Source organism: Oncorhynchus tshawytscha, unplaced genomic scaffold, assembly GCF_018296145.1.
Source record: "Oncorhynchus tshawytscha isolate Ot180627B unplaced genomic scaffold, Otsh_v2.0 Un_contig_766_pilon_pilon, whole genome shotgun sequence".
In the NCBI taxonomy this organism is placed as follows: Eukaryota; Metazoa; Chordata; class Actinopteri; order Salmoniformes; family Salmonidae; genus Oncorhynchus; species Oncorhynchus tshawytscha.
Window position 1 is genome coordinate 118,108 of NW_024609833.1, and position 27,182 is coordinate 145,289.

Below are 27,182 nucleotides of genomic sequence, written 5' to 3' on the forward strand. Positions count from 1 at the left end.
AAACTTTTAGCCTCGGTTTATTTTAAACCTTACAAGTAGGGAAGGGATTACAAAATTACAGTGCTTAAACCACAACTGTTTAAGAATAGAGAGGAGGAGAGGTTCATAGTCATAGATCCGTCATAGGGGGTAATATTAAGCAGGTCATGCAAAAAGGTGTTGTCCGGGAGAAGGCCTCCATTATAATAGCACCCTTTGTGAAAAAATAAAATCCAGCTGTCCATCCATAGGTCAGTGCAAAAATAGTAATGGATATAAATTTATGCATAGAAAAGTTGTGAATATAGAGTATATGCTTTAACTGCGGAACTATAGACACACACTCACTGTTAAAGTACATACACTTGTATAGTGACCCCCCTGTTCTCCCCAGAGTCTCCGAGCCCAAAGCAGAAACTCAAACAGGTCTAGCCATAAACAGTCCCAAATCAAATATGACAGTTTTAAATGGTTCTAATACAGAGGTGTCTTTCCAAATAAAAGCCATTCACCGGAATCCCTTTCAGGGAGCTGTCACTCAACACCGCCTTGGCGAGAGACACAAAAGTTGCCTCCCAAATGGCACCCTACTCCCTATTTAATGCACTACCTTCGACAAGTCTAATCAAAATAAGTGCACTATGGATGGCATGGGTAGGCAAATATATTCAGCCGCGGACTGATTTTCGTCAGAGGGGGGCCGGAACATAATTTGAATAATTTGTAAACTGCAAAATGACCACAGCTAAACCCAAAAAGAGATTGCATTTGAAAAGAACAATAATTGAATATATTGATTACATTGCGATATGATTTTTCTATTTGTGGGAATACATGTCCTAAAGTAAACCCACCCTGGTCATTTTACAGTCTTTTTTAACAAGAAACTAATATCCCCCAAATCACTGATATTGGGTGCCATTTGGAACAAGGCATAAAAGCTCGACATCCACAGTGAGAGAGCATCATTGGAAAGACAATAGAGAGTTATGAGCATCTCTCATGAACCGACCCGGGACGCTCAACACACATGCTTTGTTTTCCAACCATAGAAGAAGAATGTACAACAGTAACATTTATCAATCAAATACCACACTGTATTTACAAATGAAAAGCAAATATGTGCCGATAGGGAACAGGTTTAGGAACCAGTGGAAGAGAAATGGGGGTTTATATTTTTTACTTAATTGGTTCAGATGTGTACTTCTTTTGCAGATGGTTATCATTTCATATACTGTAAATGTACAAGCTACAAACGTATGGTAAACTTTTGAAGACCAGTCATATCCACGTACAGTGTTTGTATAGCACCAATATACACCAATGTACTGTAAACGATAATAGCAACTGAAGACAGGAAGAATAGGTGAGAATTCAAAAATTATAATTTATTACCCCAATACATAGATATTTTGTGGATAGATAAATGCTTTGTACTCTCTTTAGCTGTGCAATCTCCTAAAGAACACCTCAATTTGCTTAATTTGTCTTGTAGTCTCCCTAAACTCTCAAATGTTTTCTTGAGTGGAATATACAATGAATAATCATGAGGTTTTGGGTGCAGCAGTAGCAACAGTATGTATATAACCTATATGCAAAATAACTTCAGTTCAAACCCCAAGGACACTGCCACACAAATATTATGATTGCACGTGCAAAGCATATTTAAGTATACTTTTCCTAATTTATTCAGACACTAGTATATGACTCCATGTTTTGTCTTTGTTTCTGGGTCGTATTCATCAAGCACTAAATCAGGGGTGTCCCAAAAACATTGCCTGGGCGGTCTTCAATGAGATCCGGAGTGCCGCACTGAAAATGTGTTTAATTTCCACGGCGTAAGAATTTGCATCTAAATTTGCATCTATCCAAAATTTTAATCTATCCATTGTTTTTTGAATTTTCGACACTCCCTGACTGTCTAGCTTTAATTTAGGTGAATATTAGCGAGCTGGATACAGTCAAGAAACTATATAAATGTAGGTCCATTCTAATTTCCACAGTTTTGATTTGTTTTTAGTCATTTTAATGTATATTGAGTTATCCCGCCCAATTTTGGACACCCTTGCGGGCCGGACCCCCTTATCCAATGAAAACAAAAATTTCCATTTTCTGTTGTGAAAATTTTTAAGCATTGCATGCCCTATTGACTTACGACCCTATTTTGTCTTTCGTTGTATAGTCTACCATTGTTTGAGTTGTCGCGCTAACCCTAATGCTAACGCTAGTTAGGGCCAAAACTGATCAACATAATTAGCAGCTAAGTGGCTGCACATCACCTTGTTTGAAACAGCATGCATTATGCAAGGAAACATTTCAGTGACTCGTCTTTGATGAGATTCAAAAGCTCAGTGCGGAGTCACACACACAGCCATCATAACAGACTGTTTTGCTTCAGCACAACCTGTGTGGAAGAGGCCTAGACTATAAGTTGGTCAGGATCTCAATTCTCCTTTCAAATATCAGATTCAGCACCAGATCATAGTCATTTTAAAATACACATTATCTAAATAGCCCAAAGTGCCTTAAAAACCAGAGCAGCACAGAGTCCATTAGTGAAATTTGGTTTTAAAACAAATTCTGTGACAGGCTCTTTGGAGTGAAACTGTGTGCAAACTGCCTTAATATCCTTTTGAATGTATCACAGAGTTGACTGCTGCTGAAGGTTTGGTTTGCATCCGTAGGCCGTGTAGTCGACCCCAGCCTGCTCGGCTGCTTCTGTCTGCATGCGATGATGGCCTGTACTGTACAGTGCCGCAAAAAGATCCAGTGGAGAAAAGATAGGTGTTAGTTAAGGCATAGATAGAGGCACAAGTACTGAGCTTGGTGTTACACGAAGTGGCAGAACAAGAGCTCCCCATTAGCTTAGCTTAGAGGCAGGACTGGGAGGTTTCAAAATATTAGAAAGGGGTTACAGTACCTTCCTTCTACGACAGGTCTGACTTTTAACAATGACCCTTGATACAATGTCTCATTTGATGCCAGAGGCCCAATTCAGGGTAATCTCAGAACTGTGTTACTTTGTAATGTAGTAAATCATACTCTATAAGGGCAACTATACCAAAATATATCTGGAGAGGTTAGACACTACATTAAAAGAGGGACAGGTTAGAAGCGAGGGTAAATTATTTAAAAAGAAACACAGAATAGTCCTCAAATCTACTTTACAACTGAAGTAATACTTAAAACAGGATTACTACCATTTTGTTTGAGGAGCAATATATCTGCTTTCAGTAAATGGCTGTCTCTTTATGGCAGTAAATGTATTACTAAAAACAAATGGTATGGTTGATGGTGATGGGCAATGGAAAAACACAGTTGGAAAACAAAAAACACAGACAGCGTGAATGTTTTCATAGTATTTTTGAAGAGTAAACAGAATGAAACAAATATACACACACAACTGAGACACTTTAAAAAAAATACAACTATTTTGTCAATCTAATTTGTGCCAAACGTAACAGCTCAATTGTATGTGCCAAAAAATACGGAATTGAGAACAACAATAAAAAATTTAAAAAAGGTACTTAATGTCAAATCAGCGGCGAGCTGGAAATGTTTAATCGTCATTGAATACCCATATATACACATAATATCAAGCTCTCAGGCGCAGTCCACTCAGAAATTATTGCACAGTAAGCCACTTTGGGCTTGTCATGGTCACTCCCATAAACTCCTGTATAAAAATAGAACAAGAACATCAACACACCAAACAAGTCTTCATCTTTTCTGACAGGCACCGCCTCGGCCAGCTCGTTCCCAGCCTGCCTGCAACATTAACCATGAGCCACAGCACAGTGTGAGCCTGAAGAGTTCAGTTTCTATAACTACTAAATTGCTCAGTCCCCACAGAACATGGTGTTTTTTTCTCTCAAAATAGTTCATCTATTTTCCTTTCCTTCCATGTTTTTGCTCCTCCGTTGTCATGCACAGACAGCTTCCCACTGACCGTTTTCTCTCCCCAACACTGCTGTTCCTCCGGGAAGCCGGCCAGTTCAGAACAGCTGGGATATTTGGCGTATCTCATCTCAAGAACTTTGGCACTCCTGTGACAGTCCCAAAAGAGCATGATTAGGAGATTCTGAAATAAAGATTTCTCTCTCAGAATCAGCCTTTAAGAGTAGCCTGTTGGATGTCCTCCTAAAGCAGGAATGGCAGGTGTCCTCCTTAAACCATGGTCTCCACCCCAATGAGCTTTGGCGTGAGGATGCGCGGTGTGACACCGTTGTTCAAGTCCTCCTCGAACTCAAGCAGCTGGCCCATGAAGTTAAGGTTGGGTGAAATGATGGGCCGCCGAGTCTTGACGAACTTGTAGGCGTCTGTCATGGTCATCCAGGTGTGCTTCATCAGGTAGGCGATGACAATGGTTGCCGAGCGAGACACACCCGCCTGGCAGTGGATCAAGAGGCCCATCCCTGCTTGCTGTGCTTCCTCTGAAGAAAGGAAAGACAGGAGCATTTTAGGAGAGTTTTAGGAGCGTTTTAGTGCTAAGGCATATGAAACATTGTACAAAATAGACTTCAACAGAAACAGATAATCATTTTAGTCTCTTTAGAATAGAACTCATCATAGCAACATAAAACATGCAGTAGTACAAAATAGACTTCGACAACATCACATTAATGTTTTAGTTATGTAACTAATGTGTCATATTTTACCCTGCAGTCCGCTCACTCAAAACCTACACTGTGCATACGTTATACTAACTGTAGAGCTAACAAATCCATAATTTCAAAAGTCCAACAACCTACACAGCCTCTGATCGATAAAAACAAGCCATTTGAATATGTATCAACCAAACTAAATCACTGACTAACTCCAATCATAATGTGGCCTGAAAATAAATAATACAACTGAATCGATTCAATGAGATCCCACCACTGCCACCAACTGCAACCCCTGCCGTGCTCTGTCCTATTCACTGAGTCTACCATGCGTTATGCTCTTTCCATGACAGAATGACCAGGTGAATCCAGGTGAAAGCTATGATCCCTTATTGATGTCACTTGTTAAATCCACTTCAATCAGTGTAGATGAAGGGGAGGAGATAGGTTAAAGAAGGATTTTTAAGCCTTGAGAAAACTGAGACATGGATTGTGAGGGTGAATGGGCAAGACAAAATATTGAAGTGCCTTTGAACGGGGTATGGTAGTAGGTGCCAGGTTTGAGTGTCAAGAACTGCAACCTTGCTGGGTTTTTCACGCTCAACAGTTTCCCGTGTGAATCAACAATTGTCCACCACCCAAAGGACATCCATCCAACTTGACACAACTGTGGGAAGCATTGGAGTGAACATGGGCCAGCCTTCCTCTGGAACGCTTTCGACGCCTTGAAGAGTCCATGCCCCAAAGAATTGAGGCTGTTCTGAGGGCAAAAGGGGGTACAACTAAATATTAGGAAGGTGTTCCTAAATGAGTTGTACACTCAGTGTACACTTCTACTGTGCACCCACCCAAATAAGAAATACTACAGTTTACTATAGCATACTTTAGAATACATTAGCATCCCTCAATTATGTGTAGTACTTAGTATAGAATTTTGTAGTATAGTATAGAATACTACAGTATTATCCACACAAAAAAAACACTGTAGTAAATACAACAGAAATGTCTGCAAAAACGTAATATATGTTTTACTATAGTATTGAATTTGCATATACCTTGCCCATTCCCCTCCCCCATATCCCAATTTGTGCTACCTGTAAGTGAAAAACCTACATGCCAAATATAGACCATATACTGTGTTCCATACAGGTCATAGAAAAGAGCAGGAGCACGAAACTCTCTGTTCAGAACCCAGTCCTGCCTGCCTGCCTGCCTGCCTGCCTGTCTGTCTGTCTTTAGTAAATATGACAGTAATGTCCCCAAAAACACTACAGTAAATCCTAAAGTATAAAGACATTACAGTATACTTCAGTCCGCAAAAACACGACAGTAATGACTATAGTATATACAAAAAAAAAAAAATACAGTATTTATACTATAGCAAACAATAAATACTACAGTATACTACAGTAGGGTCAGCAAAAACAGTACAGTGAATACTATAGTATTCCTACCATTGTACACAATATAGTACTTTTTCATGTGGGCCAAGCTGCCATGCACTGACTAAACTTGGAAAAATTTCGTACCGATGAATTCAAATGCCTCCTCAAAGTACTGGCGCAGGTTCTGCTTGTTGCTGTCAGTTGCGGGCAACCGCTTGTAGCTGAAGAGACCCGTATCGTAATGGTAGAGCGGCAGGTGGGTGGTAACGTTAAGCACGAAGCTGATGTTGTAGCGCTGCAGCGTGTGTGCGTCCTGTGCGTCGTGCTCATTGCCCAAGTAGAGGAAGGGCAGAATTGGCGTCAGGTCGGCATTCTCGATGTCCGGCGTGGAGGGCAGGGACATGGAGTGAGGTAGCACCCCCGTGTGGCCGGAGGCCCCACTGACGCCCATGCTGGCGTCCAGGCTCTCGTGGAGGTGGAGGGAGTGGTCACACAGGCTCTGGTGGTTCTGTCTAAAGGAGCTGAGGCCCCCTGGGTAAACAATAGACAACAACAGGATGAGTTAGCGAAACATAAATACACTTAAATGTGACAATAAACTTAACGCCTGCAGGTATAATCCTTTATGTCAATGGCAGGTTACTACTGCCTGACAGGAACACGTCTGCTACGTGTCTATTGGAGGGAAATATTACTGTATTAAACTATCAAAAACAATCCATGTCCATATTGTTAGCAGTTGATGTTATTCTTCAATAACACAGACTCCAAAGCAAATCAGGAGGAGAAAAATAGGTTTATTTGAGAAGGACAAATCATAGATATTATGCTGGGAGGTAGATGTTCAGTCTCCTCAGCTTTTCTCCACAGAACAAAGGAACAGGACGCCATTTATAACCCCCCACCCTAGCCTGGGGTTGACCAATCAGAAGTCCTTGCAGTACAACTGGGCCAATGGCCGAATAACAACTATCCCCGACTCAATGCACAGAACGTAGCACACGTAGCTCTGAGTTCAGGAGTGACATTCCACAGATTCTAAACAGCTGTTGAACTGAAAATCAACTCCTATTTACATTGACAATTCCCTATTGACCATTAGTATATTTCGTTTTTAGTACTCTCATCTTCTCATCCTATGTGTTGTGTATTTATCTTCAAAATATTCTTAGAGTCCAATTGATGTATCTACCTATTATTCGGTTGTTCTTCCTTCTTTCTGGCCCATCTCTCCTCGTTCTACTTTGAAAAGTGGAGTTTTTCATATCAATCTGATAGGGTGGCAAAATAGGTGACCAAATTATCATAACATACACTTCTATAGCCTGAAGTCGAACACTGGGACACTCCAATCCCCCAACTAACCAACTAACCCAACCATTCAAACCATATAATGTGTTTGAATTGGATATCACAACAGTTTGAAGGGAAGGCTTTGCACTTCATTTGTTTCTGTCTCTCAATCACCTACGGTCCTGGAGGTAATGTCCTATTTCCTTGATCATTTAGAGAGTGAGAGAAACATAAAACATGGCCCCAAGGCAATCCACACAGCATTCCCTTTTTTACCTCTGAAAAATAGCTGTCATCACTCTCCTCAGAGCAAAGATGATGGCCAAATAAGGATAATAAATGTTGAACATTTGTCTTTCTGGACATCTGCACTCCTTCAAATAACATTGTGTAACGTTGACACAATGTTGACACAACGTTAACATAACGTTAACACACATAGGGCATGACACCATCGGCATGGGGGCCTGACACAGAGTATCAGTGTCAGTTAACAAAATCTAACATCATGCTAAGTGAGTTCATGGTATGGCCTCACCGGCTTCACCATAGAAATGGGGCAGGTAAGCATCTCCTATCAACTTTCAACTAGGGAGGATGTTGTCTATCATAAGAGGGTCATAAAATGAGTCTAACTGATAGGGCCACACTAAACAAACATATTAAACTGCTATGTTTCTAAAGTAACGCTTTTTCATCACTCTCTCACGCAAGTATTCCAAGATGGCGTAGCAGTCAGACGTCTTTGTCCTCGTCTTGTCGTGTCCTGTGTATATATCTTTATATTTTTTTTTCTTCACATATTTATTTTACTTTTTTTTATTAACCTCAACTTCAACATACTCTCCTGCAATCCGCCTCACCCAATGTGGTACGGATCTGCTATTTTTTTTACTTTTGAACCGGAACCCCCAACAGAAGCTAGCCAGCTAACTAGTTACTAGCTAGTAGTCAGCTAGCCACTGCTAGCGGTCATCAGCTAACCTATTGCCCGGACAACTCTTGCCAGTATGCACAGCGCGACTCAGACCACAGCAAATCGGACTTATTTTTCTCCATATCTACGGATTCCTACTGCAAGCTCTGAACCTTTTCACCTGGATCATCGCATCTAGCTAGCTGCTATCCGAGTGGCCACTCCTGGCTAACGTCTCTGTCCCGAAGCAAGAACCAATTAGCCTGGAGCTAGCCTTTGCTAGGCCCATCTCCCGGCTAGCCAAAGAGGTCCATCAGCCACTCCTTGGGCTACAATACCTATTTTGCCAATTGGCCTGGACCCCTGTTACTGCCGACACGGAGCCACGCCCATCCATCACAACTGGACTACCGATGTAAACTGCCCGAGGTGTTTTTTCCACTGGCTCCTACGTCGGGACGTCCTCTGAATGCCCATCTGCTAGCCTGCTAGCCACGGCCCGCTAGCTGTCTAGAGCATATCGGACTGTTAGCTGAAGAGGCCCATAGGACAAATTCTTTGGCCACTATACCTATTTTGCCAATTGGCATGGACCTTTTTACCACACGGAGCTCTGCTGATCCATCACGACTGGTCTGCCGACGTAACAGCACGAGGGGGCTACAACAGACTTCTTCCATTGCGACGTCCCTCTAAGGCGCAACTGCTAGCTAGCTGCTAGCCCCGGCCCGCTAGCTGTCTGAACCGCCGTGTCTTGAGCCCGCCGAGCTACTCACTGGACCCCTATGATCACTTGGCTACGCATGCCTCTCCCTAATGTCAATATGCCTTGTCCATCGCTGTTTTGGTTAGTGATTATTGCCTTGTTTCACCGTAGAGCCTCTAGCCCTGCTCAATATGCCTTAGCTAACCCTTTAGTTTAGAGGTCGACCGATTATGATTTTTCAACACCGATACCGATACAGATTATTGGAGGACCAAAAAAGCCGATACCGATTAATCTGGCGATTAAATTGTTTGTTTTTTTGTAATAATGACAATTACAACAATACTGAAGGAACACTTATTTTAACTTAATATAAAACATCAATAAGTTCAATTTAGCCTCAAATAAATAATGAAACATGTTCAATTTGGTTTAAATAATGCAAAAACAAAGTGTTGGAGAAGAAAGTAAAAGTGCAATATGTGCTATGTAAGAAAGCTAACGTTTAAGTTTCTTGCTCAGAACATGAGAACATATGAAAGCTGGTGGTTCCTTTTAACATGAGTCTTCAATATTCCCAGGTAAGAAGTTTTAGGCTGTTGTCCCTCTATACCATTTGTATTTCATTAACCTTTGACTATTGGATGTTCTTATAGGCACTTCAGTATTGCCAGTGTATAGTATAGTATAACAGCATAGCTTCCGTCCCTCTCCTCGCTCCTCCCTGGGCTCGAACCAGGAACACAATGACAACAGCCACCCTCGAAGCAGCGTTACCCATGCAGAGCAAGGGAAACAACCACAGGCTCAGAGCGAGTGACGTTTGAAACGCTATTAGCGCGCACCCTGCTAACTAGCTAGCCATTTCACATCAGCTACACCAGCCTAATCTCTGGAGTTGATAGGCTTGAAGTCATAAACAGCGCAATGCTTGACGCACAACGAAGAGCTGCTGGCAAAACGCACGAAAGTGCTGTTTGAATTAATGTTTACAAGCCTGACACCGCTCAGTCAGATACTTAGAAACGTGTATGCTTGTATGCTCAGTCAGATTATATGCAACGCAGGACACGCTAGATAATATCTAGTAATATCATCAACCATGTGTAGTTAACTAGTGATTATGATTGATTGATTGTTTTTTATAAGATAAGTTTAATGCTAGCTAGCAGCTTACCTTGGCTTACTGCATTCGTGTAACAGGCAGTCTCCTTGTGGAGTGCAACGAGAGAGAGGCAGGTCGTTATTGCGTTGGACTAGTTAACTGTAAGATTAGATCCCCGATCACATGGTAAAAATCTGTCTTTTTGCCCCTGAACGAGGCAGTTAACCCACAGTTCCTAGGCCATCATTAAATGGCCCTAATTAATGGCCCTAATTAATCGGCCATTCCGATTAATCGGTTGACCTCTACTTTAGTTCCACCACCTACACATGCGGTGACCTCACCTGGTTTAAATTGTTTCTAGAGACAATATCTCTCTCATCGTCACTCAATGCATAGGTTTACCTCCACTGTATTCACATCCTACCATACCTGTCTGTACATTATGCCTTGAATCTATTCTACCATTCCCAGAAACCTGCTCCTTTTACTCTCTGTTCCAAACGTACTAGACGACCAGTTCTTATAGCCTTTAGCCGCACCCTTATCCTACTCCTCCTCTGTTCCTCTGGTGATGTAGAGGTTAATCCAGGCCCTGCAGTGCCTAGCTCCACTCCCATTCCAAAAGGCGCTCTCATTTGTTGACTTCTGTAACCATAAAAGCCTTGGTTTCATGCATGTCAACATTAGAAGACTCCTCTCTAAGTTTTGTTTTATTCACTGTCTCTAAGTTTTGTTTTATTCACTGCTTTAGCACACTCTGCCAACCCGTATGTCCTAGCCGTTTCTGAATCCTGGCTTAGGAAGACCACCAAAAACCCTGAAATCTCCATTCCTAACTATAACATTTTCCGACAAGATAGAACTGCCAAAGGGGGCGGAGGTGCAATCCACTGCAAAGATAGCCTGCAGAGTTCTGTCTTACTATCCAGGTCTGTACCCAAACAATTTGAGCGTCTATTTCTAGAAATGTACCTTTCCAGAAACAAGTTTCTCACCGTTGGCGCTTGCTAGAGACCACCCTCTGCTCACAGCTGTGCCCTCGACACCATATATGAATTGATTGCCCCCCCATCTATCTTCTAAGCTCGTGCTTCTAGGTGACCTAAACTGGAACATGCTTAACACCCCTGCCATCCTACAATCTAAGCTTGATGATCTCACACAAATTATCAATGAATCTACCACGTACAACCCCAAATCTGTAAACATGGGCACCCTCATAGATGTCATCCTAACTAACTCGCCCTCCAAATACACCTCTGCTGTTTTCAATCAAGATCTCAGCGATCACTGCCTCATTGCCTGCATCCGGAATGGGTCTGCAATCAAACAACCACCCCTCATCACTGTCAAACGCTCCCTGAAACACTTCTGTGAGCAGGCCTTTCTAACTGACCTGGCCAGGGTATCCTGGAACGACATTGACCTCCTTCCGTCAGTAGAGGATGCCTGGTTATTCTTTAAAAGTGCCTTCCTCACCATCTTAAATAAGCATGTTCCATTCAAAAAATGTAGAACTAGGAATAGATATAGTCCTTGGTTCACTCCAGACCTGTCTGCCCTTGACCAGCACAAAAACATTGTGTGGAGTTCTGCATTAGCATCGAATAGCCCCCATGATATGCAACTTTTCGGGGAAGTTAGGAACAAATATACACAGGCAGTTAGGAAAGCTAAGGCTAGCTTTTTCAAACAGAAATGTGCATCCTGTAGTACGACCTCAAAAAAGTTCTGGGACACTGTAAAGTCCATGGAGAATAAAAGCACCTCCTCCCAGCTGCCCACTGCTCTGAGGCTAGGAAACACTGTTACCACTGATAAATCCACTATAATTGAGAATTTCAACAAGCATTTCTCTATGGCTGGCCATGCTTTCCACCTGGCTACCCCTACCTCGGTCAACTGCCTGGCACCCTCCACAGCAACCCGCCCAAGCCCCCACCATTTCTCCTTCACCAAATCCAGATAGCTGATGTTCTGAAAGAGCTGCAAAATCTGGACCCCTACAAATCAGCCGGGCTAGACAATCTGGACCCTCTCTTTCTAAAATTATCTGCAGAAATTATTGCAACCCCTATTACTAGCCTGTTCAACCTCTCTTTCGTATCGTCTGAGATTCCCAAAGATTGGAAAGCTGCTGCGGTCATCCCCCTCTTCTAAGGGGGTGACACTCTAGACCCAAACTGCTACAGACCTATATCTATCCTACCCTGTCTTTCTAAGGTCTTCGAAAATGTCATGCGGTGGGTGTAGTCAGGCGCAGGAGAGCAGAGATGAGTGAATAAAGAAGCACTTTACTGAGGCAATTGTAAGAACAGAACGCAACCGCATCACAGAAACAAATGCCCAAAGAACAAGTGAGGCAGCACAAAGTACAACAACCAAGTACAAAGTACCAGCTGCCACAAATCACAAGTACAAATAAAACCTGGCACAACCCAGCCAGAAGTGTGCCCAACTAGAAAATAAACAATATCCCACACAGACATGGAGGGAACAGAGGATGTGTGGAAAACAAGACAAAACACATGGAAAATTAAAGGTGGAGCGGCAATGGCTAGAAGACCGGTATAACGTGGACCGCCGAACGCCGCCCAAGCAAGGAGAAGGACCAACTTCAGCGGAAGTCGTGACAGAAAGCCAAGTTAACAAACAGATTACTGACCATTTCGAATCCCATTGTACCTTCTCCGCTATGCAATCTGGTTTCAGAGCTGGTCATGGGTGCACCTCAGCCACGCTCAAGGTCCTAAATGATATCATAACGGCTATCGATAAGAGACATTACTGTGCAGCCGTATTCATCGACCTGGCCAAGGCTTTCGACTCTGTCAACACGTGGACAACTAGACTGTAAACTCTCCTTCCAGACTCACATTAAGCATCTCCAATCCAAAATTAAATCTAGAATTGGCTTCCTATATTGCAACAAAGCATCCTTCACTCAAGCTGCCAAACATACCCTCGTAAAACTTACCATCCTACCGATCCTTGTCATCTATAAAATAGCCTCCAACACTCTACTCAACAAATTGGATGCAGTCTATCACATTGCCATCCAGTTTGTCACCAAAGCCCCATACACTACCCACCACTGCGACCTGTACGCTCTCGTTGGCTGGCCCTCGCTTCATACTCGTCGCCGAACCCACTGGCTACAGGTTATCTACAAGTCTCTAAAAATTCCTACCTCATTTGCACACACTGTATATAGACTTTTTCTATTGTATTATTGACTGTATGTTTGTTTATTCCATGTGTAACTCTGTTGTTGTTTGTGTCGCACTGCTTTGCTTTATCTTGGCCAGGTCGCAGTTGTAAATGAGAACGTGTCCTCAACTAGCCTACCTGGTTAAATAAAGGTGAAATTAAAAAATGAAATAGAAAAACACTCACTCTGAGTGTAAATAATGGAATGAGAGTCTCTTCACACGAGTCTTAAAGGCGTTGAACATTACTACAGTTGAATAAATCATAGTGACCACCACAACCTAGTTATGTGTGTGTGTGTGTGTGTGTGTGTGTGTGTGTGTGTGTGTGTGTGTGTGTGTGTGTGTGTGTGTGTGTGTGTGTGTGTGTGTGTGTGTGTGTGTAGGTCTGGGTCACAGGGAAAAAAGCAAGTCAGGACCAGAAATGTTGCTGTTCTCTGCATCAAAATACGCCATCCAAGTTCCAACAACCATATTGATATACGCCATTTGATGATTTACTCTTCTGGAAAAAAAAACAATAATTAAACCGGAGACTGAGGTTGCATCCCAAAAGACTGATTTAGCTTCTTCCTAGGAAACATTGAAATATTTTTTTTAAATGTATTATTTCTTACACTGGTGTCACAGAAAATCTGAAGTGTTATTGCATACTGCTGGGAAGAACTATTGAATATCAGAGCGAAGTGAACTTACCAGCACTACGACCAGGAATACAACTTTCCTGAAGCGGATCCTTTGTCCGAACCACCCAGGGCATCTGAACTGATTCCAGAGGCTAACCCAAAATAACGTCACCATAGATGAGGTAGACGGTGTGGCCTTCTGGTCAGACTTTCGGAGGCGCACACACTACCCACCGCTTCCGAATATATTACTCGCTAATGTCCAGTCTATGGATAACAAGGTAGGTGAAATTAGGGTAAGAGTTGCTTTCCAGAGAGACATCAGGGATTGTAACATACTCTGTTTCACGGAAACATGGCTCTCTCGGGATTTGCTGTCGGAGTCGGTACAGCCCCCGGGAATCTTTGTGCGTCGCGCCGACAGAAATAAACATCTCTCCGGGAAGAAGAAGGGTGGGGGTGTATGTTTCATAATTAACGACTCATAGTGTAATCGTAACAACATACAGGAACTCAAGTCCTTTTGTTCACGTGACCTAGAATTCCTCACAATCAAATGCCAACCTTATTGTCTCCCAAGAGAATTCCCGTCGGTTATTGTCACAGCTATGTATATCGCCCCTCAAGCCCATACCACGACGGCCCTCAAGGAACTTCACTGGACTTTACACAAACTGGAAACCATAGGGCCCTCCCCCGCCCTCCCTTCGGCAAATCTGACCACAACTCCATTTTGCTCCTCCCTTCCTATAGGCAGAAACTCAAAACTGAAAGCACGAACCACTGCATTCAACCATGGAAGGTTTACTGGGAATATGACCGAATACAAACAGTGTAGTAATTCCCTCAGCAAGGCAATCAAACAAGGTGAATTGTCAGTATAGAGACAAAGTGGAAACACTATTCAACGGCTCAGACACAAGACGTATGTGGCAGGGTCAACAGACAATCATGGACTACAAAAAGAAAACCAGCCACATCACAGACATCGACGTCTTGCTTCCAGACAAACTAAACACCTTCTTCGCCCAGTTTGAGGATAATACAGTGCCACCTACCAAGGACAATGTGTGCTCTCCTTCTCCGTGGTCAACGTAAGTAAGATATTTAAACGTGTTAACCCTCGCAAGGCTGCCAGCCCAGAGAGCATCCCCAGCAGCGTCCTCAGAGCATGCTGGCTGGTGTGTTTATAGAAATATTCAATCTCTCCCTATCCCAGTCTGCAGTCCCCCACATGCTTCAAGATGGCCACCTTTCTTCCTGTACCCAAGAAGGCAAAGGTAACTGAAATAAATGACTAGCGCCCCGTAGCACTCACATCTGGGATCATGAAGTGCTTTGAGAAACTAGTCAAGGATCATATCACCTCCACCTTACCTGCCACCCTAGACCCACTTCAATTTACGTACCGCCCCAATAGGTCCACAGGTGATGCAATCGCCATCACACTGCACACTGCCCTATCTCACCTGGTAGAGATAGTAGTAGGCTTGATTACCAACAACGACGAGACAGCCTATAAGGATGAGGTGAGGGCACTCGGACTGTGATGTCAGTTAAACAACCTCTCACTCAACGTTAACAAAACAAAGGAGATGATCGTGGACATCAGGAAACATCAGAGGGAGCACCCCTCTATCCACAACGATGGGACAGCAGTGGAGAAGGTGGAAAGTTTTAAGTTCCTTGGCGTACACTTTACGGACAAACTGAAATAGCCCACCCACACAGAGAGTCTGGTGAAGAAGGCGCAACAGTGCCTCAGGAGGCTGAAGAAATTTGGCTTGTCACCTAAAACCCTCACAAACTTTTACAGATGCACAGTTGAGAGCATCCTGTCGGGCTGCATCACCGCCTGGTACGGCAACTGCACTGCCCATAACCATAACCGCAGATCATTTTGAAAACAAAACCTTTATTCTTTCAGTGAAATACGGAACCATTCCGTATTTTATCTAACGGGTAGCATCCATAAGTCTAAATATTTCTGTTACATTGCACAACCTTCCAATGTTATGTCATAATTACATAAAATTCTGGCAAATTAGTTCGCAACGAGCCAGGCGGCCCAAACTGTTGCATATTCCCTAACTCTGCGTGCAATGAACGCAAGAAGACTATTTCCCTAGTTTAATATTGCCTACTAACCTGGATTTCTTTTAACTAAATATGCAAGTTTAAAAAAATATACTTCTGTGTATTGATTTTAAGAAAGGCATTGATGTTTATGGTTAGGTACATTCGTGCAACAATTGTGCTTTTTTTGCAAATGCGCTTTTCTTGAATCATCCCCAGTTTGGCGAAGTTGGCTGTCTTTGTTAGGAAGAAATAGTCTTCACACATTTCGCAACGAGCCAGGCGGCCCAAACTGCTGCATATACCCTGACTCTGTTGCATAGAATAAAAGAGAAGTGACACAATTTCCCTAGTTAAAATAAATTAATGTTAGCAGGCAATATTAACTAAATATGCAGGTTTAAAAACATATACTTGTGTATTGATTTTAAGAAAGGCGTTGATGTTTATGGTTAGGTACACATTGGTGCAACGACAGTGCTTTTTTCGCAAATGCGCTTGTTAAATCACCCGTTTGGCGAAGTAGGCTATGATTCAATGATAAATTAACAGGCACCGCATCGATTATATGCAACGCAGGACAAGCTAGATAAACTAGTAATATCATCATCCATGTGTAGTTAACTAGTGATTATGTTAAGATTGATTGTTTTTTATAAGATACATTTAATGCTAGCTAGCACCTTACCTTGGCTCCTTGCTGCACTTGCAGAACAGGTAGTCAGCCTGCCACGCAGTCTCCTCGTGGAGTGCAATGTAATCGGCCATGATCGGTGTCCAAAAATGCAGATTGTTATGAAAACTTGAAATCGGCCATAATTAATCGGCCATTTCGATTAATTGGTTGACCTGTACTGCTAACCATGTGTATGTGAACAATAAAATTTTATTTGAAATCCTTATGTACTGTTGATTCTTGAACAGAGCTCTATGGGCCCTGTCAAAAGTAGTGCACGTAAGTAGCTAGGGAATAGAATGTTATTTGGGATGCATCCAAAACTGTTTTTCACATTTCATTAATGCATGAGTAAATCGTAACTAACATTTGGTATCCCTCCTTATGGGTAAATTAAATACCATTTCGACAAACCATTTCTGTATAGACCTCGCTTCGTGCACAGGGGCATTGCCATGCTGAAACAGGAAAGGGATTCCCCACAGTTGGAGTTGGAAGATTGTGTAGTGTTCAGATTTCCTTTTACTGGACCGAAGGCGTCTAACCTGAACCATGAAAAACAGCCCCAGACCATTATTTCTCCTTCAGCAAACTTTACAGTTGGCATTATGCATTGGGGCAGGTAGCGGTCTCCTGGCATCCACCAAACCCAGATTCTTCTGTCAGACTGCCAGATATTCAAGCGTGATTCATCACTCCAGAGAACACGTTACCACTGCTCCAGAGTCCAATGTCAGTGAGCTTTACACCACTCCAGCTGGGCATTGCGAATGATAATCTTAGGCTTATGTGCAGTTGCTCGGTCATGGAAACCCATTTCATGAAGCTCCAGACGAACAGTTCTTGTGCTGACATTGCTTCCAGAGGACCGAGGACAGATGATTTATACGCGCTACTCACTTAAGCACTCGGCAGACCCAATCTGTGAGCTTGTGTGGCCTGCGGCTGAGCCGTTGTTGCTCCTAGACGTTTCCACTTCACAATAACAACGCTTACTGTTGACCCGGACAGCTCAAGCAGGTCAGACATTTTAAGAACTAACTTGTTGGAAATGTAGCATTATATGACGGTGCCACGTTGAAAGTCACCGAGCTCTACAGAATGGGCCATTCTACTGCCAATGTTTGTCTATGGAGATTGCATGGCGGTGTGCTCAATTTTATACATCTGTCAGCAACGGGTGTGGAGGAAATAGCCAAATCAACTAATTTGAACTGGTATCCACATACTTTTGGCCATGTAGTGTATTTCTGGCTTTTGATTGCAGGGTCATAACTGATTAAAAAAATACCCACAACTTCTTGATCCAATGAAACTTTACTAAAGTTTTTTTTTAAATGTATTTACAATTTTGAAGAAGAATGAAAGAAGAAGGTGAAGAAAATAACATGCTCCTTTTATTTTTCAAAACTTCTTTAAAAAGACTAGTACACCCTATTCCAGAACATAGGGAATAGAATGCCATTTGGGACGCATCCTATGTCTATGGTTAGAGGCCTCTCTTCTACAGGATCCAATTAATCACTAAGACCCTCCATGATCAATATTAGAATTAATCATGTCTTGTTATAAATTACACTGACACTGGGAAACCCACATACGGCGGTTGAGACCAGCCGAGACATAAATATTTTTATTTTAAACTAGTTCAGAACAAATTCTTATTTTCAAATACAGCCTAGGAACAGTGGGTTAACTGGCAGAATGACAAATTTGTACCTTGTCAGCTCAGGGATTTGAACTTGCAACCCTCCGGTTACTAGTCCAACGCTCTAACCACTAGGCTACCTTGCCGCCCCAGGAGAAACAGGGTCGATGGAGCTCAGGGCTGAAGCTGAGTCGTTGGATTCCTGCAGCAGCAGATGTCTGCATTTCAGGGGAATTAAATCAGATAAAAAGACCAAGACATTCTGCCCTACTGTAGCCCGCTCCCTGTTCCCCACCGCCGCAGACAGAGATGGGCGCAGAGGGAGAGCGAAGGAGGAAGGAAGGGGGAAGGAATGGAGGAAGCCATCAGGTCGAGAGGAGAGGAGGGTAGAGAGGACAGTAGAGCCGTAGGAGGATGGGATGGCATCAAGGTGCTACAGTATGATCTCCCTGAAAGACAGCGTCTGCGAAGCAGACGGCAGAAACATGTCCTAGCCCCCAACCCAGAACACAGCCTGCTGCTGCTCCAGCTCTGCACACACACAAACACTCACACACAGACACACACGAACCGAAGATATAAAACATGGCACTAACCCAGAGGCTGCTGCCTCAACAGGGCTCAGTATTTACGAACAGCTGCCTCCTCGTATCTGCCCAACAGCCAAAGCATATTACATACCCTGGCAGGACAAGAGCTGCCTGCCAAATTAAGATCCCTGTCTGTGTGTGTGTGTGTGTGTGTGTGTGTGTGTGTGTGTGTGTGTGTGTGTGTGTGTGTGTGTGTGTGTGTGTGTGTGTGTGTGTGTGTGTGTGTGTGTGTGTGTGTGTGTGTGTGTGTGTGTGTGTGTGTGTGTGTGTGTAGATTAAGCAGAAGTGTCAGTTTAGGCCTTCATTCTGTAATTTATATGGGTAGTACAAAGTAAATTGCAGTGTGAGTTACAGTAAAAGAGTCTTACACACAATGGAGGCAAGACAAATTCCTACTTTACACCTAACATGAGCCTATTCATCAGGGACATACAATCAATAGCAAATATCACCATTGCACCAACTTCATTGCCTATTGTCATCTAAACGTCTATCTCCATCACAACAGAAGCATAAAGACTCTGGAAAAGGACTTGGACGGACCAGCTTAGAGCTACGTAAACCAATCTCTCTCATCTTCTCAGAAACAAACCAGAGCTCTTAAAAAATTGTCTCTAATTAAAACAGTCCAGTAGGCTTTTTATATGAAAGACCTCATCCTCATCTTTCAACAATTCCAGTTAACATCCCTGATGTTTCTACATTGACTCACTGAAGCTTCGACACAACCTCCGGAGAACCTCAAGATTATGATCTGGAAGGCAAAACTGATGCTAGATCCGCACTCCTACACTACCTTATCTGGGACATTTTGTGAATATGAGCCCAGAACTTCATCCTACCTTTGAGAACGATGGGGTCCTTGCCCTCCCTCCTCAGCGAATCCAGGACCACATGGAGGGGCTGCGAGGAAGTCACCCTCTGGGGATCCATGGTATTTTCGTCATACACCACGATCTCTTTGGAGAAGATGCTTTTGAAGGAGTCCTTGCCGGAAGACTCGCGGCATGACAGGAGGTCCAACACTGTGATCTTGCCCTGCTGCAGCCGCCGCCGGCTGATCTTGTCCGAACAGTTGATGTGTACCGCGCCCTGGATGTGGCTCTTGTTGTACTCCATGAAGGGTCGGCAATCGATGATGACCGGGACCGGCCCGACCAGGTGTCCCATGGGGCATCTGGCCATTCGTTTGGCCAGCTCATTGGGGTGGATGACCCGGATGGTGGACCCTAGAGCCCTGGGTGAGCCTGAGGTGAGACTGGGGTCACTAAAGGCCTCATGGTGGACCATGCCCATGGGGTTGGAGGAAGAGGTGGGTCCAGCATAGCTGAGGTTGGGGCTGCTGGCGCTCACCTGGCTCACATGGCTCTGGTGGCTCTGCTGGTGGCGCTGGTTGTGCTGGCTGTCCTTCTCGTAGGTGGTGACCGAGCAGCAGCTGGCACTGCTGCATCCACACGACAGGGAGCGCGTGGAGCCGTTGGATGAGGGCATATACGTGAGGTTGGTCGCCCGGATCTTCACCACCGTGGTGCTGATGACCGTTGCCTTGCTGCTGTGGCTGGTGACGGTGGTGTCCAGGTAGCTGGTGTCCAGGCACAGTCGGAGTTCCTGAGGTCGGATCGGCCTTGGCAGCGCCACCACAATTCTGTCGTCGAGGGGAGATGGAGGCATGGGGAGGCTGAGGGTCAGGACGTCTAGGGAGAACTACAAGAAGCCAGTCTACATGGGGAAAGATTGACAGAAGAAACAAAATGTCAGGGCTTGCATGCATAAAGCATTTCAGAGTAAGACTGCTGATTTAGGATATGTTTTGCCTTTTAGATAATAATAAATAAGATTACATTGACACGAAGCTAGACCAGTACTCCGAGATGCTTTATGAATATGGGCCTAGATTAGGTTTGTGAGTGCACCAACGGAATCCACTATAGACTAGAGGTCTTTATGGGTCCACCCTAACCTGAATACCCGAGCCCGACCCGGGACACAAGGGGCCCGGATCCAAAATTCAAACTTTTCCCTCAGGTTCAGGTCAGGTCCTGTTTGATTGTCATCGGTCTCGGGTCTATGTAACTGCAATTGATAGACCCAAGTGGACCTGAATGGACCTGATCACGGGTTTGCATAGCCTATAGCATATTTATTTTACAGTAATAAGGTGAATCTGTTCACTTATAGAAGGCCTAGCCAACATATGAAGACCTATTCGTTAACGAGAAGAGCAACTGGCTGATAATCTTTTTTATTTTTTATTAAGGTCCAATTGGGTCTGATATAGTTGTAGTCGGGCCCATTTGGGTTCGGATCTGATTGTTCAAGTCCGGGTCCCCTTTTCTTAAAATGATTGTGTTGTATTACTGTATTGTATCACTGTATTATTGTATCACTGTATTACTTATACAACTAATATAAGGACAGGAAATGAGACCAGAGTAGAAATTAACATGGGCATTGTTTAATGCGTTTCACAGGAATAACATTCCAAGCATTTCATCGTAGGTAAGCAAGGGAGTTACAGGTGCCCTAAAGGGACAAAACTAGAATATCAATACACAACATATTCCTCCCCCTTTACCTTTGATGATTCAATGTTTTGCCTATTGTTTTCTTTTTAACATAAGTTATCTTAATGTAAATAAATGAACTTCTCAGAATAACCTTTTTTAAACAAGGGAAAGAGGGTAGACTGACACAGTTCCCCGACTTAACCCTGGGGTGTAATTCTGCCCCAATGTCAGAGGTTAGTCTGAACTAAATAGTCAACCTGTCACGGGTTCGTCTTTCTCTTGCAGGGTAATGACGACGTACAGGTGAGTCTACAGTCACATTGTCTCTGAGTCGGAGTGGTGATGGTGTATGCCCAGACTGGGGTGCAACAGTACCCTGAATAGGCTCTCTGGCTGGTTCAGGTGAGTCTAGAGCACTTTCCACATTTGTAGGTTGCTGCAGTGGATGTTCAAGTGATGGCTCGTAGTCATGATAGGCCTCCAGTAGCTGATCTTGGATTGTCGCTTGACAGGAGTCATCTCTGAGGATGGTTCCTGGCAACAGTTGATCCACGTGTCTCCTCCAGATGATGTTTTCTGGTGTGTGAACTGTGTAGGACACAGGTCCTGTTTGTGCAACCACTGTGGCTGGTATCCACTTTGGAACTTTACAGTAGTTCCGAGCAAGAACTTTCTCTCCAGCTATGAAGCTTCTGTCATTTGCTTTGCCCTGTCTCTCCCTCCTGTGCTCTCTGTTGTGTCTGTACAACCTGTTTAGTCTTTGGAGGTCTCAGGAGGTTGAGTCGCGTGCAAAACTGTCTTTTCATCATGGCTGACGCGGGTGCCACTTTGGTTGTAGCGTGGGGAGTGTTTATGTAGGTTAACAGGAAGGTGTTTTTAGGTGCCTATTGAGGGAGCCGTTCCCTTGTGATGATTTTAAAGCTTGCTTCATCGTTTGGACAAACCTTTCGGAGAGGCCGTTCGTTGCAGGATGATACGGCACTGACTTGATGTGCTGAATTCCATTTGCTTCCATGAATGACCGGAACTCTTCAGACACCTGTTGGGGGCCATTATCACTAATGAGTTGCTTTGGCAAGCCGAAGCGACTGAAGATTGACAGTAGCTCTTTAATGGTTCTCTCCGCTGAGGTGCTCTTCATCACTATGACCTCAGGCCATTTGCTGTGTGCGTCAACTACGACTAAGAACATACGATCCTCCAGTGGGCCTGCATAGTCTATGTGGACTCGCTGCCAAGGCTCCCCTGGGAAGTGCCATGGGTGTAGTGGCGCTAGCTGAGACATGTTCCTCATCTTTTGACGTGCAGATCATGACTTGACCTTGTCTTTGATAGCGGTGTCCAGACCTTGCCACCAAAAGTACCTGCGTGTAATCTCCTTCATTCACACCATGCCACAGTGCCCTGAATGGAGTTCTTCAAGCACCTGCCTTCTCAGTGGCGGCGGTATGATGACCGGAAAACCCCATAGCAAGCATCCGAACTGAACTGTGAGCTGGTTTCTCCTCACTAGGTAAGGTTATAGGCTGCCCGACATCTCTCCTTCTTTTCCACGAGTGACAATGTCCGTGACCTCAGACATCACTGGGACAGTGTGGCTGAACTTTTTCACTTGGACAGATGTAACTGGGGCGTTCGTCACTTCCTTGAAGTAGAAGATTTCAGCCTGGGAGTGCTCAGTGTATGCGACAGGTAAGGGAAGCCTTGAGAGACCGTCTGCATTGCAGTGCTGCTCATACCTTCTGTACTTGATATCGTACTGGTGAGCAGATAACAATGCCCATCGCTGCATACGGTTGGCTGCATGCGGCTGGCTGCAAGCGGCGGAATGCCGGTGTGGGGACCAAAGATGAAGTTGAGGAGTCTATGGTTTGTCAGCAGTGTGAATCGTCGGCCATACAGAAACTGATGAAATATCTTAACTCTAAACACAATGGCGAGTGTTTCACGCTCTATCTGTGCATAATTGCTCTCGGCTTTACTTAAGGTCCGTGATGTGAAAGCAATTGGCCTTTCTTCACGTGATGGCATAATGTGTGAGACAACCGCACCAACGCCATAAGGCGATGCATCACATGCCAACTGTAATGGCAGGTTGGGGTTGAAGTGGGTTAGGGCCTCTGACTGAGCTAAGGATGTTTTCACTTTCTTGAAGGCCTCCTCACATCTGTCTGTCCACTTCCACTGTTTGGTTTTGTTCAAAAGTTAATGCAGTTGCTTTAACATGTTAGCTAGGTTGCTTCCGCAACGGCCTTCACCTTCGATGGCACCTTGTGGAGACCTGAACTGTCGATGACGTGGACCAGGTACTCAACAGAGGGCCGGAAAAACTTGCATTTGTCCTTCCGGACCCTCAGACCGTTCTCCTCCAATCTCTGTAGTGTAGCGTTCTTGTTTCTCAGGTGCTCCTGCTCGTCTTTGCTGGTGATGAGTAGATCATCGAGGTAACATTGGACCCCAGTGAGCCCACTCAGTATCTGGTCCATAGCTCTCTGAAACAAGGCCGGAACTGAGGTGATTCCAAAATGAAGCCTCCGGTACCTGTACAGTCCTTTGTGAGTCACTATGGTCAACAGTTCTTGTGACTCTTGGTCCACATGCACATGTAGATAGGCCTGACATATGTCTATCTTACTGAATTTTTGTCCTCCAGCTAAACCAGAAAACAGGTTATCAATGAGGGGTAGTGAATATTTTTCAGCAGTCAAGACTGGGTTAATTGTGACTTTGAAATCACCACAGAGTAGCCCATTCACTGGATCCAATACTCCACTCTCCACTAGTCTGTTTAGCTCAATTTCAACTTTTGGTTTTATGGCGTATGGGACAGGTCTAGCTTTGAAGCATTTAGTTTGCTGTCTGGTTTCACGGTCAATTTAACTGTTATGTCCTTCATACTGCCAAGTTCTCCTTTGAACACACCCGCGTGTTTCCTCAATATCCCTTGTAGGTTTGTGTCCTCTTTTGCAACCATGTGAATTTCCTGCCAGTTTAGTTTGATCTTTTCCAGCCATGTGCGTCCTAGCAATGCTGGATGGTTGCCTTTCACAATGTAGAGTGGTAGCTTTACCTTCTGTTTGTTGAGCTCCACTGTAACAATCACGCTTCCTCTCACTGAAGCAATCTCACCGGTGTATGTTTTCAGCATCATCTTTGTGGGCTGTAGTGTGAAGTAATGTAGTTTATCCTTGTATACAGCCTCAGACAGCAAAGATATGGCTGCTCCAGTGTCCACTTGCATCCGTACTGCGTTTCCATCCAGTAGCGGTGTCACCCAGTATTCGTATCCATTGTCTGAAATGGACAAAACATGCAAAGATTCTTCCCCTTCAGACAGGGTATCACTTTGTTCATCCTCTATGTGCTCCATTTTATGCACTTTCTTTTTGTACTCCCTGAAGTCGCTTTTCCTTTGTTCAGTACTTTTGTTTGATTGTCTCTTTTTGTTTTTACATGCACGTTCGATGTGACCCTTTTTTCCACAACTTCTGTAGTCTAAATCTTTGCACCAACACTCCTCTGCTTGGTGACCTGGTTTCCCACAGCGATAGCATGGCTTGCCACCTCGTGCCTTGTTTTTTAACTCCATAGACACCTTTGGCACTTGGGTCGATGCACTTAACTGTTGTGCATCTTTACTTGCCATTTCCAATGACGTACTCACTTCTATTGCTCTCTGCAATGTTAACCTCTTGAAGCTAGGGGGCACTATTTTTATGTTTGGAAAAATAACGTTCCCAAAGTAAACAGCCTATTTCTCAGGACCAGATGCTAGAATATGCATATTGACAGATATGATTCATCACCAGGTTTTTCAGGCGTTACCAGGCTGTGCAATAGATTGAATGTTTTTCCTCCCATCACAGTCAAAAATGTTGGCACGACTTCTGTTTTAATTCCATTTGCCAACACAAAGTACTCAAAACGTTCTGTGTAAGAACTCCATTGTTCCACAGATTAATCAAATGTTCCTATATTTCCAACCAATGCAGACATTTTCGGTTTATTTTTCTTTCTCACACTTTTCAGACGTTCCCTTACTCCCAGGCCCTTTTTTCTTCTTTTAACTCACGCTGACTTCACTTTCTCCAGCAGCAAACTCTTCCTATCCCTCGAGGGTCTGCTGTGACATCAAAAGCACGTTTTGTTTGCGTCTTTCTACAGCGAATTCTTTTTAATGAATTTAACTCAGACTTTCTGCTGAAGATAATGAGCACAAACGTGAGAACGTTTCTTATTCGTCGCCAGTTGTGTTGTATAGCACACTGTATTACTTATACAACTAATATAAGGACAGGACATGAGACGGGAGTAGAAATTAACGTGGGCATTGTTTAATGCGTTTCACAGGAAGAACATTCCAAGCATTTCAACGTAGGCTCTACTGGGTCCGTTCGGGCCCAGTTAAACCAGAGAAGACTTCTGCTATAGGCTACTATGACGTGGGTAGAATCAATAATAACCACAGCGTCTATCGAATAGCATGGAGGTTTGTTGATGACCAATGCCACTGACTGGGGACAGTGAATGAGAAACTAAACAGCTACACAGTCACCACATATCTGCTAAGTAAACGTCTGCAAGACAACTACCACAGTCATGGGAATATGCAGGTTAAACAGAGAGCCTACTGACCATTTAGTGAGGGTGGATATAAACCATAGACTATATGATATATGTGGAGTGTCCAATGAATATGTAGCCTATGAGCAAATAATATAATCCTCACAAATATGTGCAGGTCACACGGGGATTGAAATTCACAGAGCAAATATCTGGACTACGCAGCTAGGCTACTGTCAATTTCACATTGCAGTGCAATAAGGCTATGCATTTCAGGTGACAAAAAAGACTGGAATACTGCTTCAACCTGTAGTAGAGCTACGCCGCAGTTTGGTCTCTCCCTCCAAATCACATCTGGGACAGTCATGGGATGCGCGAGGCTGCTTAAATGTCATCAAACGTTGTAATAATAACGATGTAATAAGCCATGTCCTCACGTCAAAGTACGCCCATGGTCGCGTCGTCTGGCCCGTGCATTTAGTGTCCAGCTGTTTCAACTGGCTGGTAATGTAAAAAAAATCACAGGGTGTACATTCATTGAAGAGACCGGCATGAGGACGTGCTGAGAATAAAAGTATTGGAGGGCTTCAGCGGTACAGACACGGTTTGATTAGATTAAACATGTCAATTCCAATTCAAAGACGCCGCGGTTGGACAGCACATATTTATCTCGTATAGTAAAACATTGTATCATTTGTAGTGATAGTCTAGTCTGGATAATTTTGGCAACATTGTAGCCAGTAACAGATATTTGTTAAAAGTGATATTGAAAAGCCAGCAGTTTATCATCTATCAGTTAGCATGAAGAAAATGAGTTCTTGCAACGATCTAAAGGATATAGGATATCGAATAGCCTATAGTTTCATGTGAAATTCCTGATATCTGAAATCGTTCATATTTAACGTTAGCACTGTTATGACTTGAAATTGCTGAGTATGGTATGTTCATGTTGATAACCGCCAGCGTAATTTATACACAACTTGTAAGCTATATACACTGTGAAAGGTCGCCTAATAAAGGAATTTTAGAAGTTTACTTACATTTTTGTAAGACAATGTTTTGGGTGCTCCGGTTGAGTGTTGACGAATTTTATTTGTGCTCAATGTTGAATCCATTCAGCCTTTCCCAGTGCCGCGGATCCGCAACATTTCTACTTTTAGCCTGGTCCCCAGTAATAATATACAAGGGGTTCAGCCAACCTAGAGAATTGGCACTTTAGGATTGGCACGTGTATGAGCCAATAAACGACTTCATTAATATTCAATTAGTCGTTTTGTACAGTGAGAGCGCAGCGAG

The 27,182-nt window shown here is 43.7% G+C and overlaps 1 protein-coding gene across 2 annotated transcripts; it reads right to left on the bottom strand.

The window, feature by feature from the left end:
- Positions 1-27,107, bottom strand: LOC112217439 (dual specificity protein phosphatase 10). 2 transcript variants are annotated; one of them, XM_042319559.1, is made up of 5 exons: positions 26,927-27,107; positions 19,659-20,535; positions 6,113-6,499; positions 5,165-5,343; positions 4,278-4,412 (listed from the first exon to the last, which is right to left on the bottom strand). In XM_042319559.1, exons 2-4 carry the CDS (start codon positions 20,485-20,487, stop codon positions 5,204-5,206), a joined length of 1,356 nt encoding a protein of 451 aa, XP_042175493.1. In that variant the 5' UTR covers positions 20,488-20,535; positions 26,927-27,107; the 3' UTR covers positions 4,278-4,412; positions 5,165-5,203. The 2 variants fall into 2 exon arrangements, with proteins under 2 accessions (XP_024233495.1, XP_042175493.1); XM_024377727.2 differs by lacking the exon at positions 5,165-5,343 and having other exon boundaries at positions 1-4,412; positions 26,927-27,103.
- Positions 27,108-27,182: the final 75 nt, after the last annotated feature.

Coding starts and splice junctions, on each gene's coding strand:
- LOC112217439 (XM_024377727.2), bottom strand. CDS start 20,487: ATGCCTCCATCTCCCCTCGACGACAGAATTGTGGTGGCGCTGCCAAGG. Junction 6,500..19,658: donor GGACCCCATCGTTCTCAAAG/GTAGGATGAAGT, acceptor TTGTTTACCCAG/GGGGCCTCAGCTCCTTTAGA. Junction 4,413..6,112: donor GGAGGCATTTGAATTCATCG/GTACGAAATTTT, acceptor TCCTTTCTTCAG/AGGAAGCACAGCAAGCAGGG.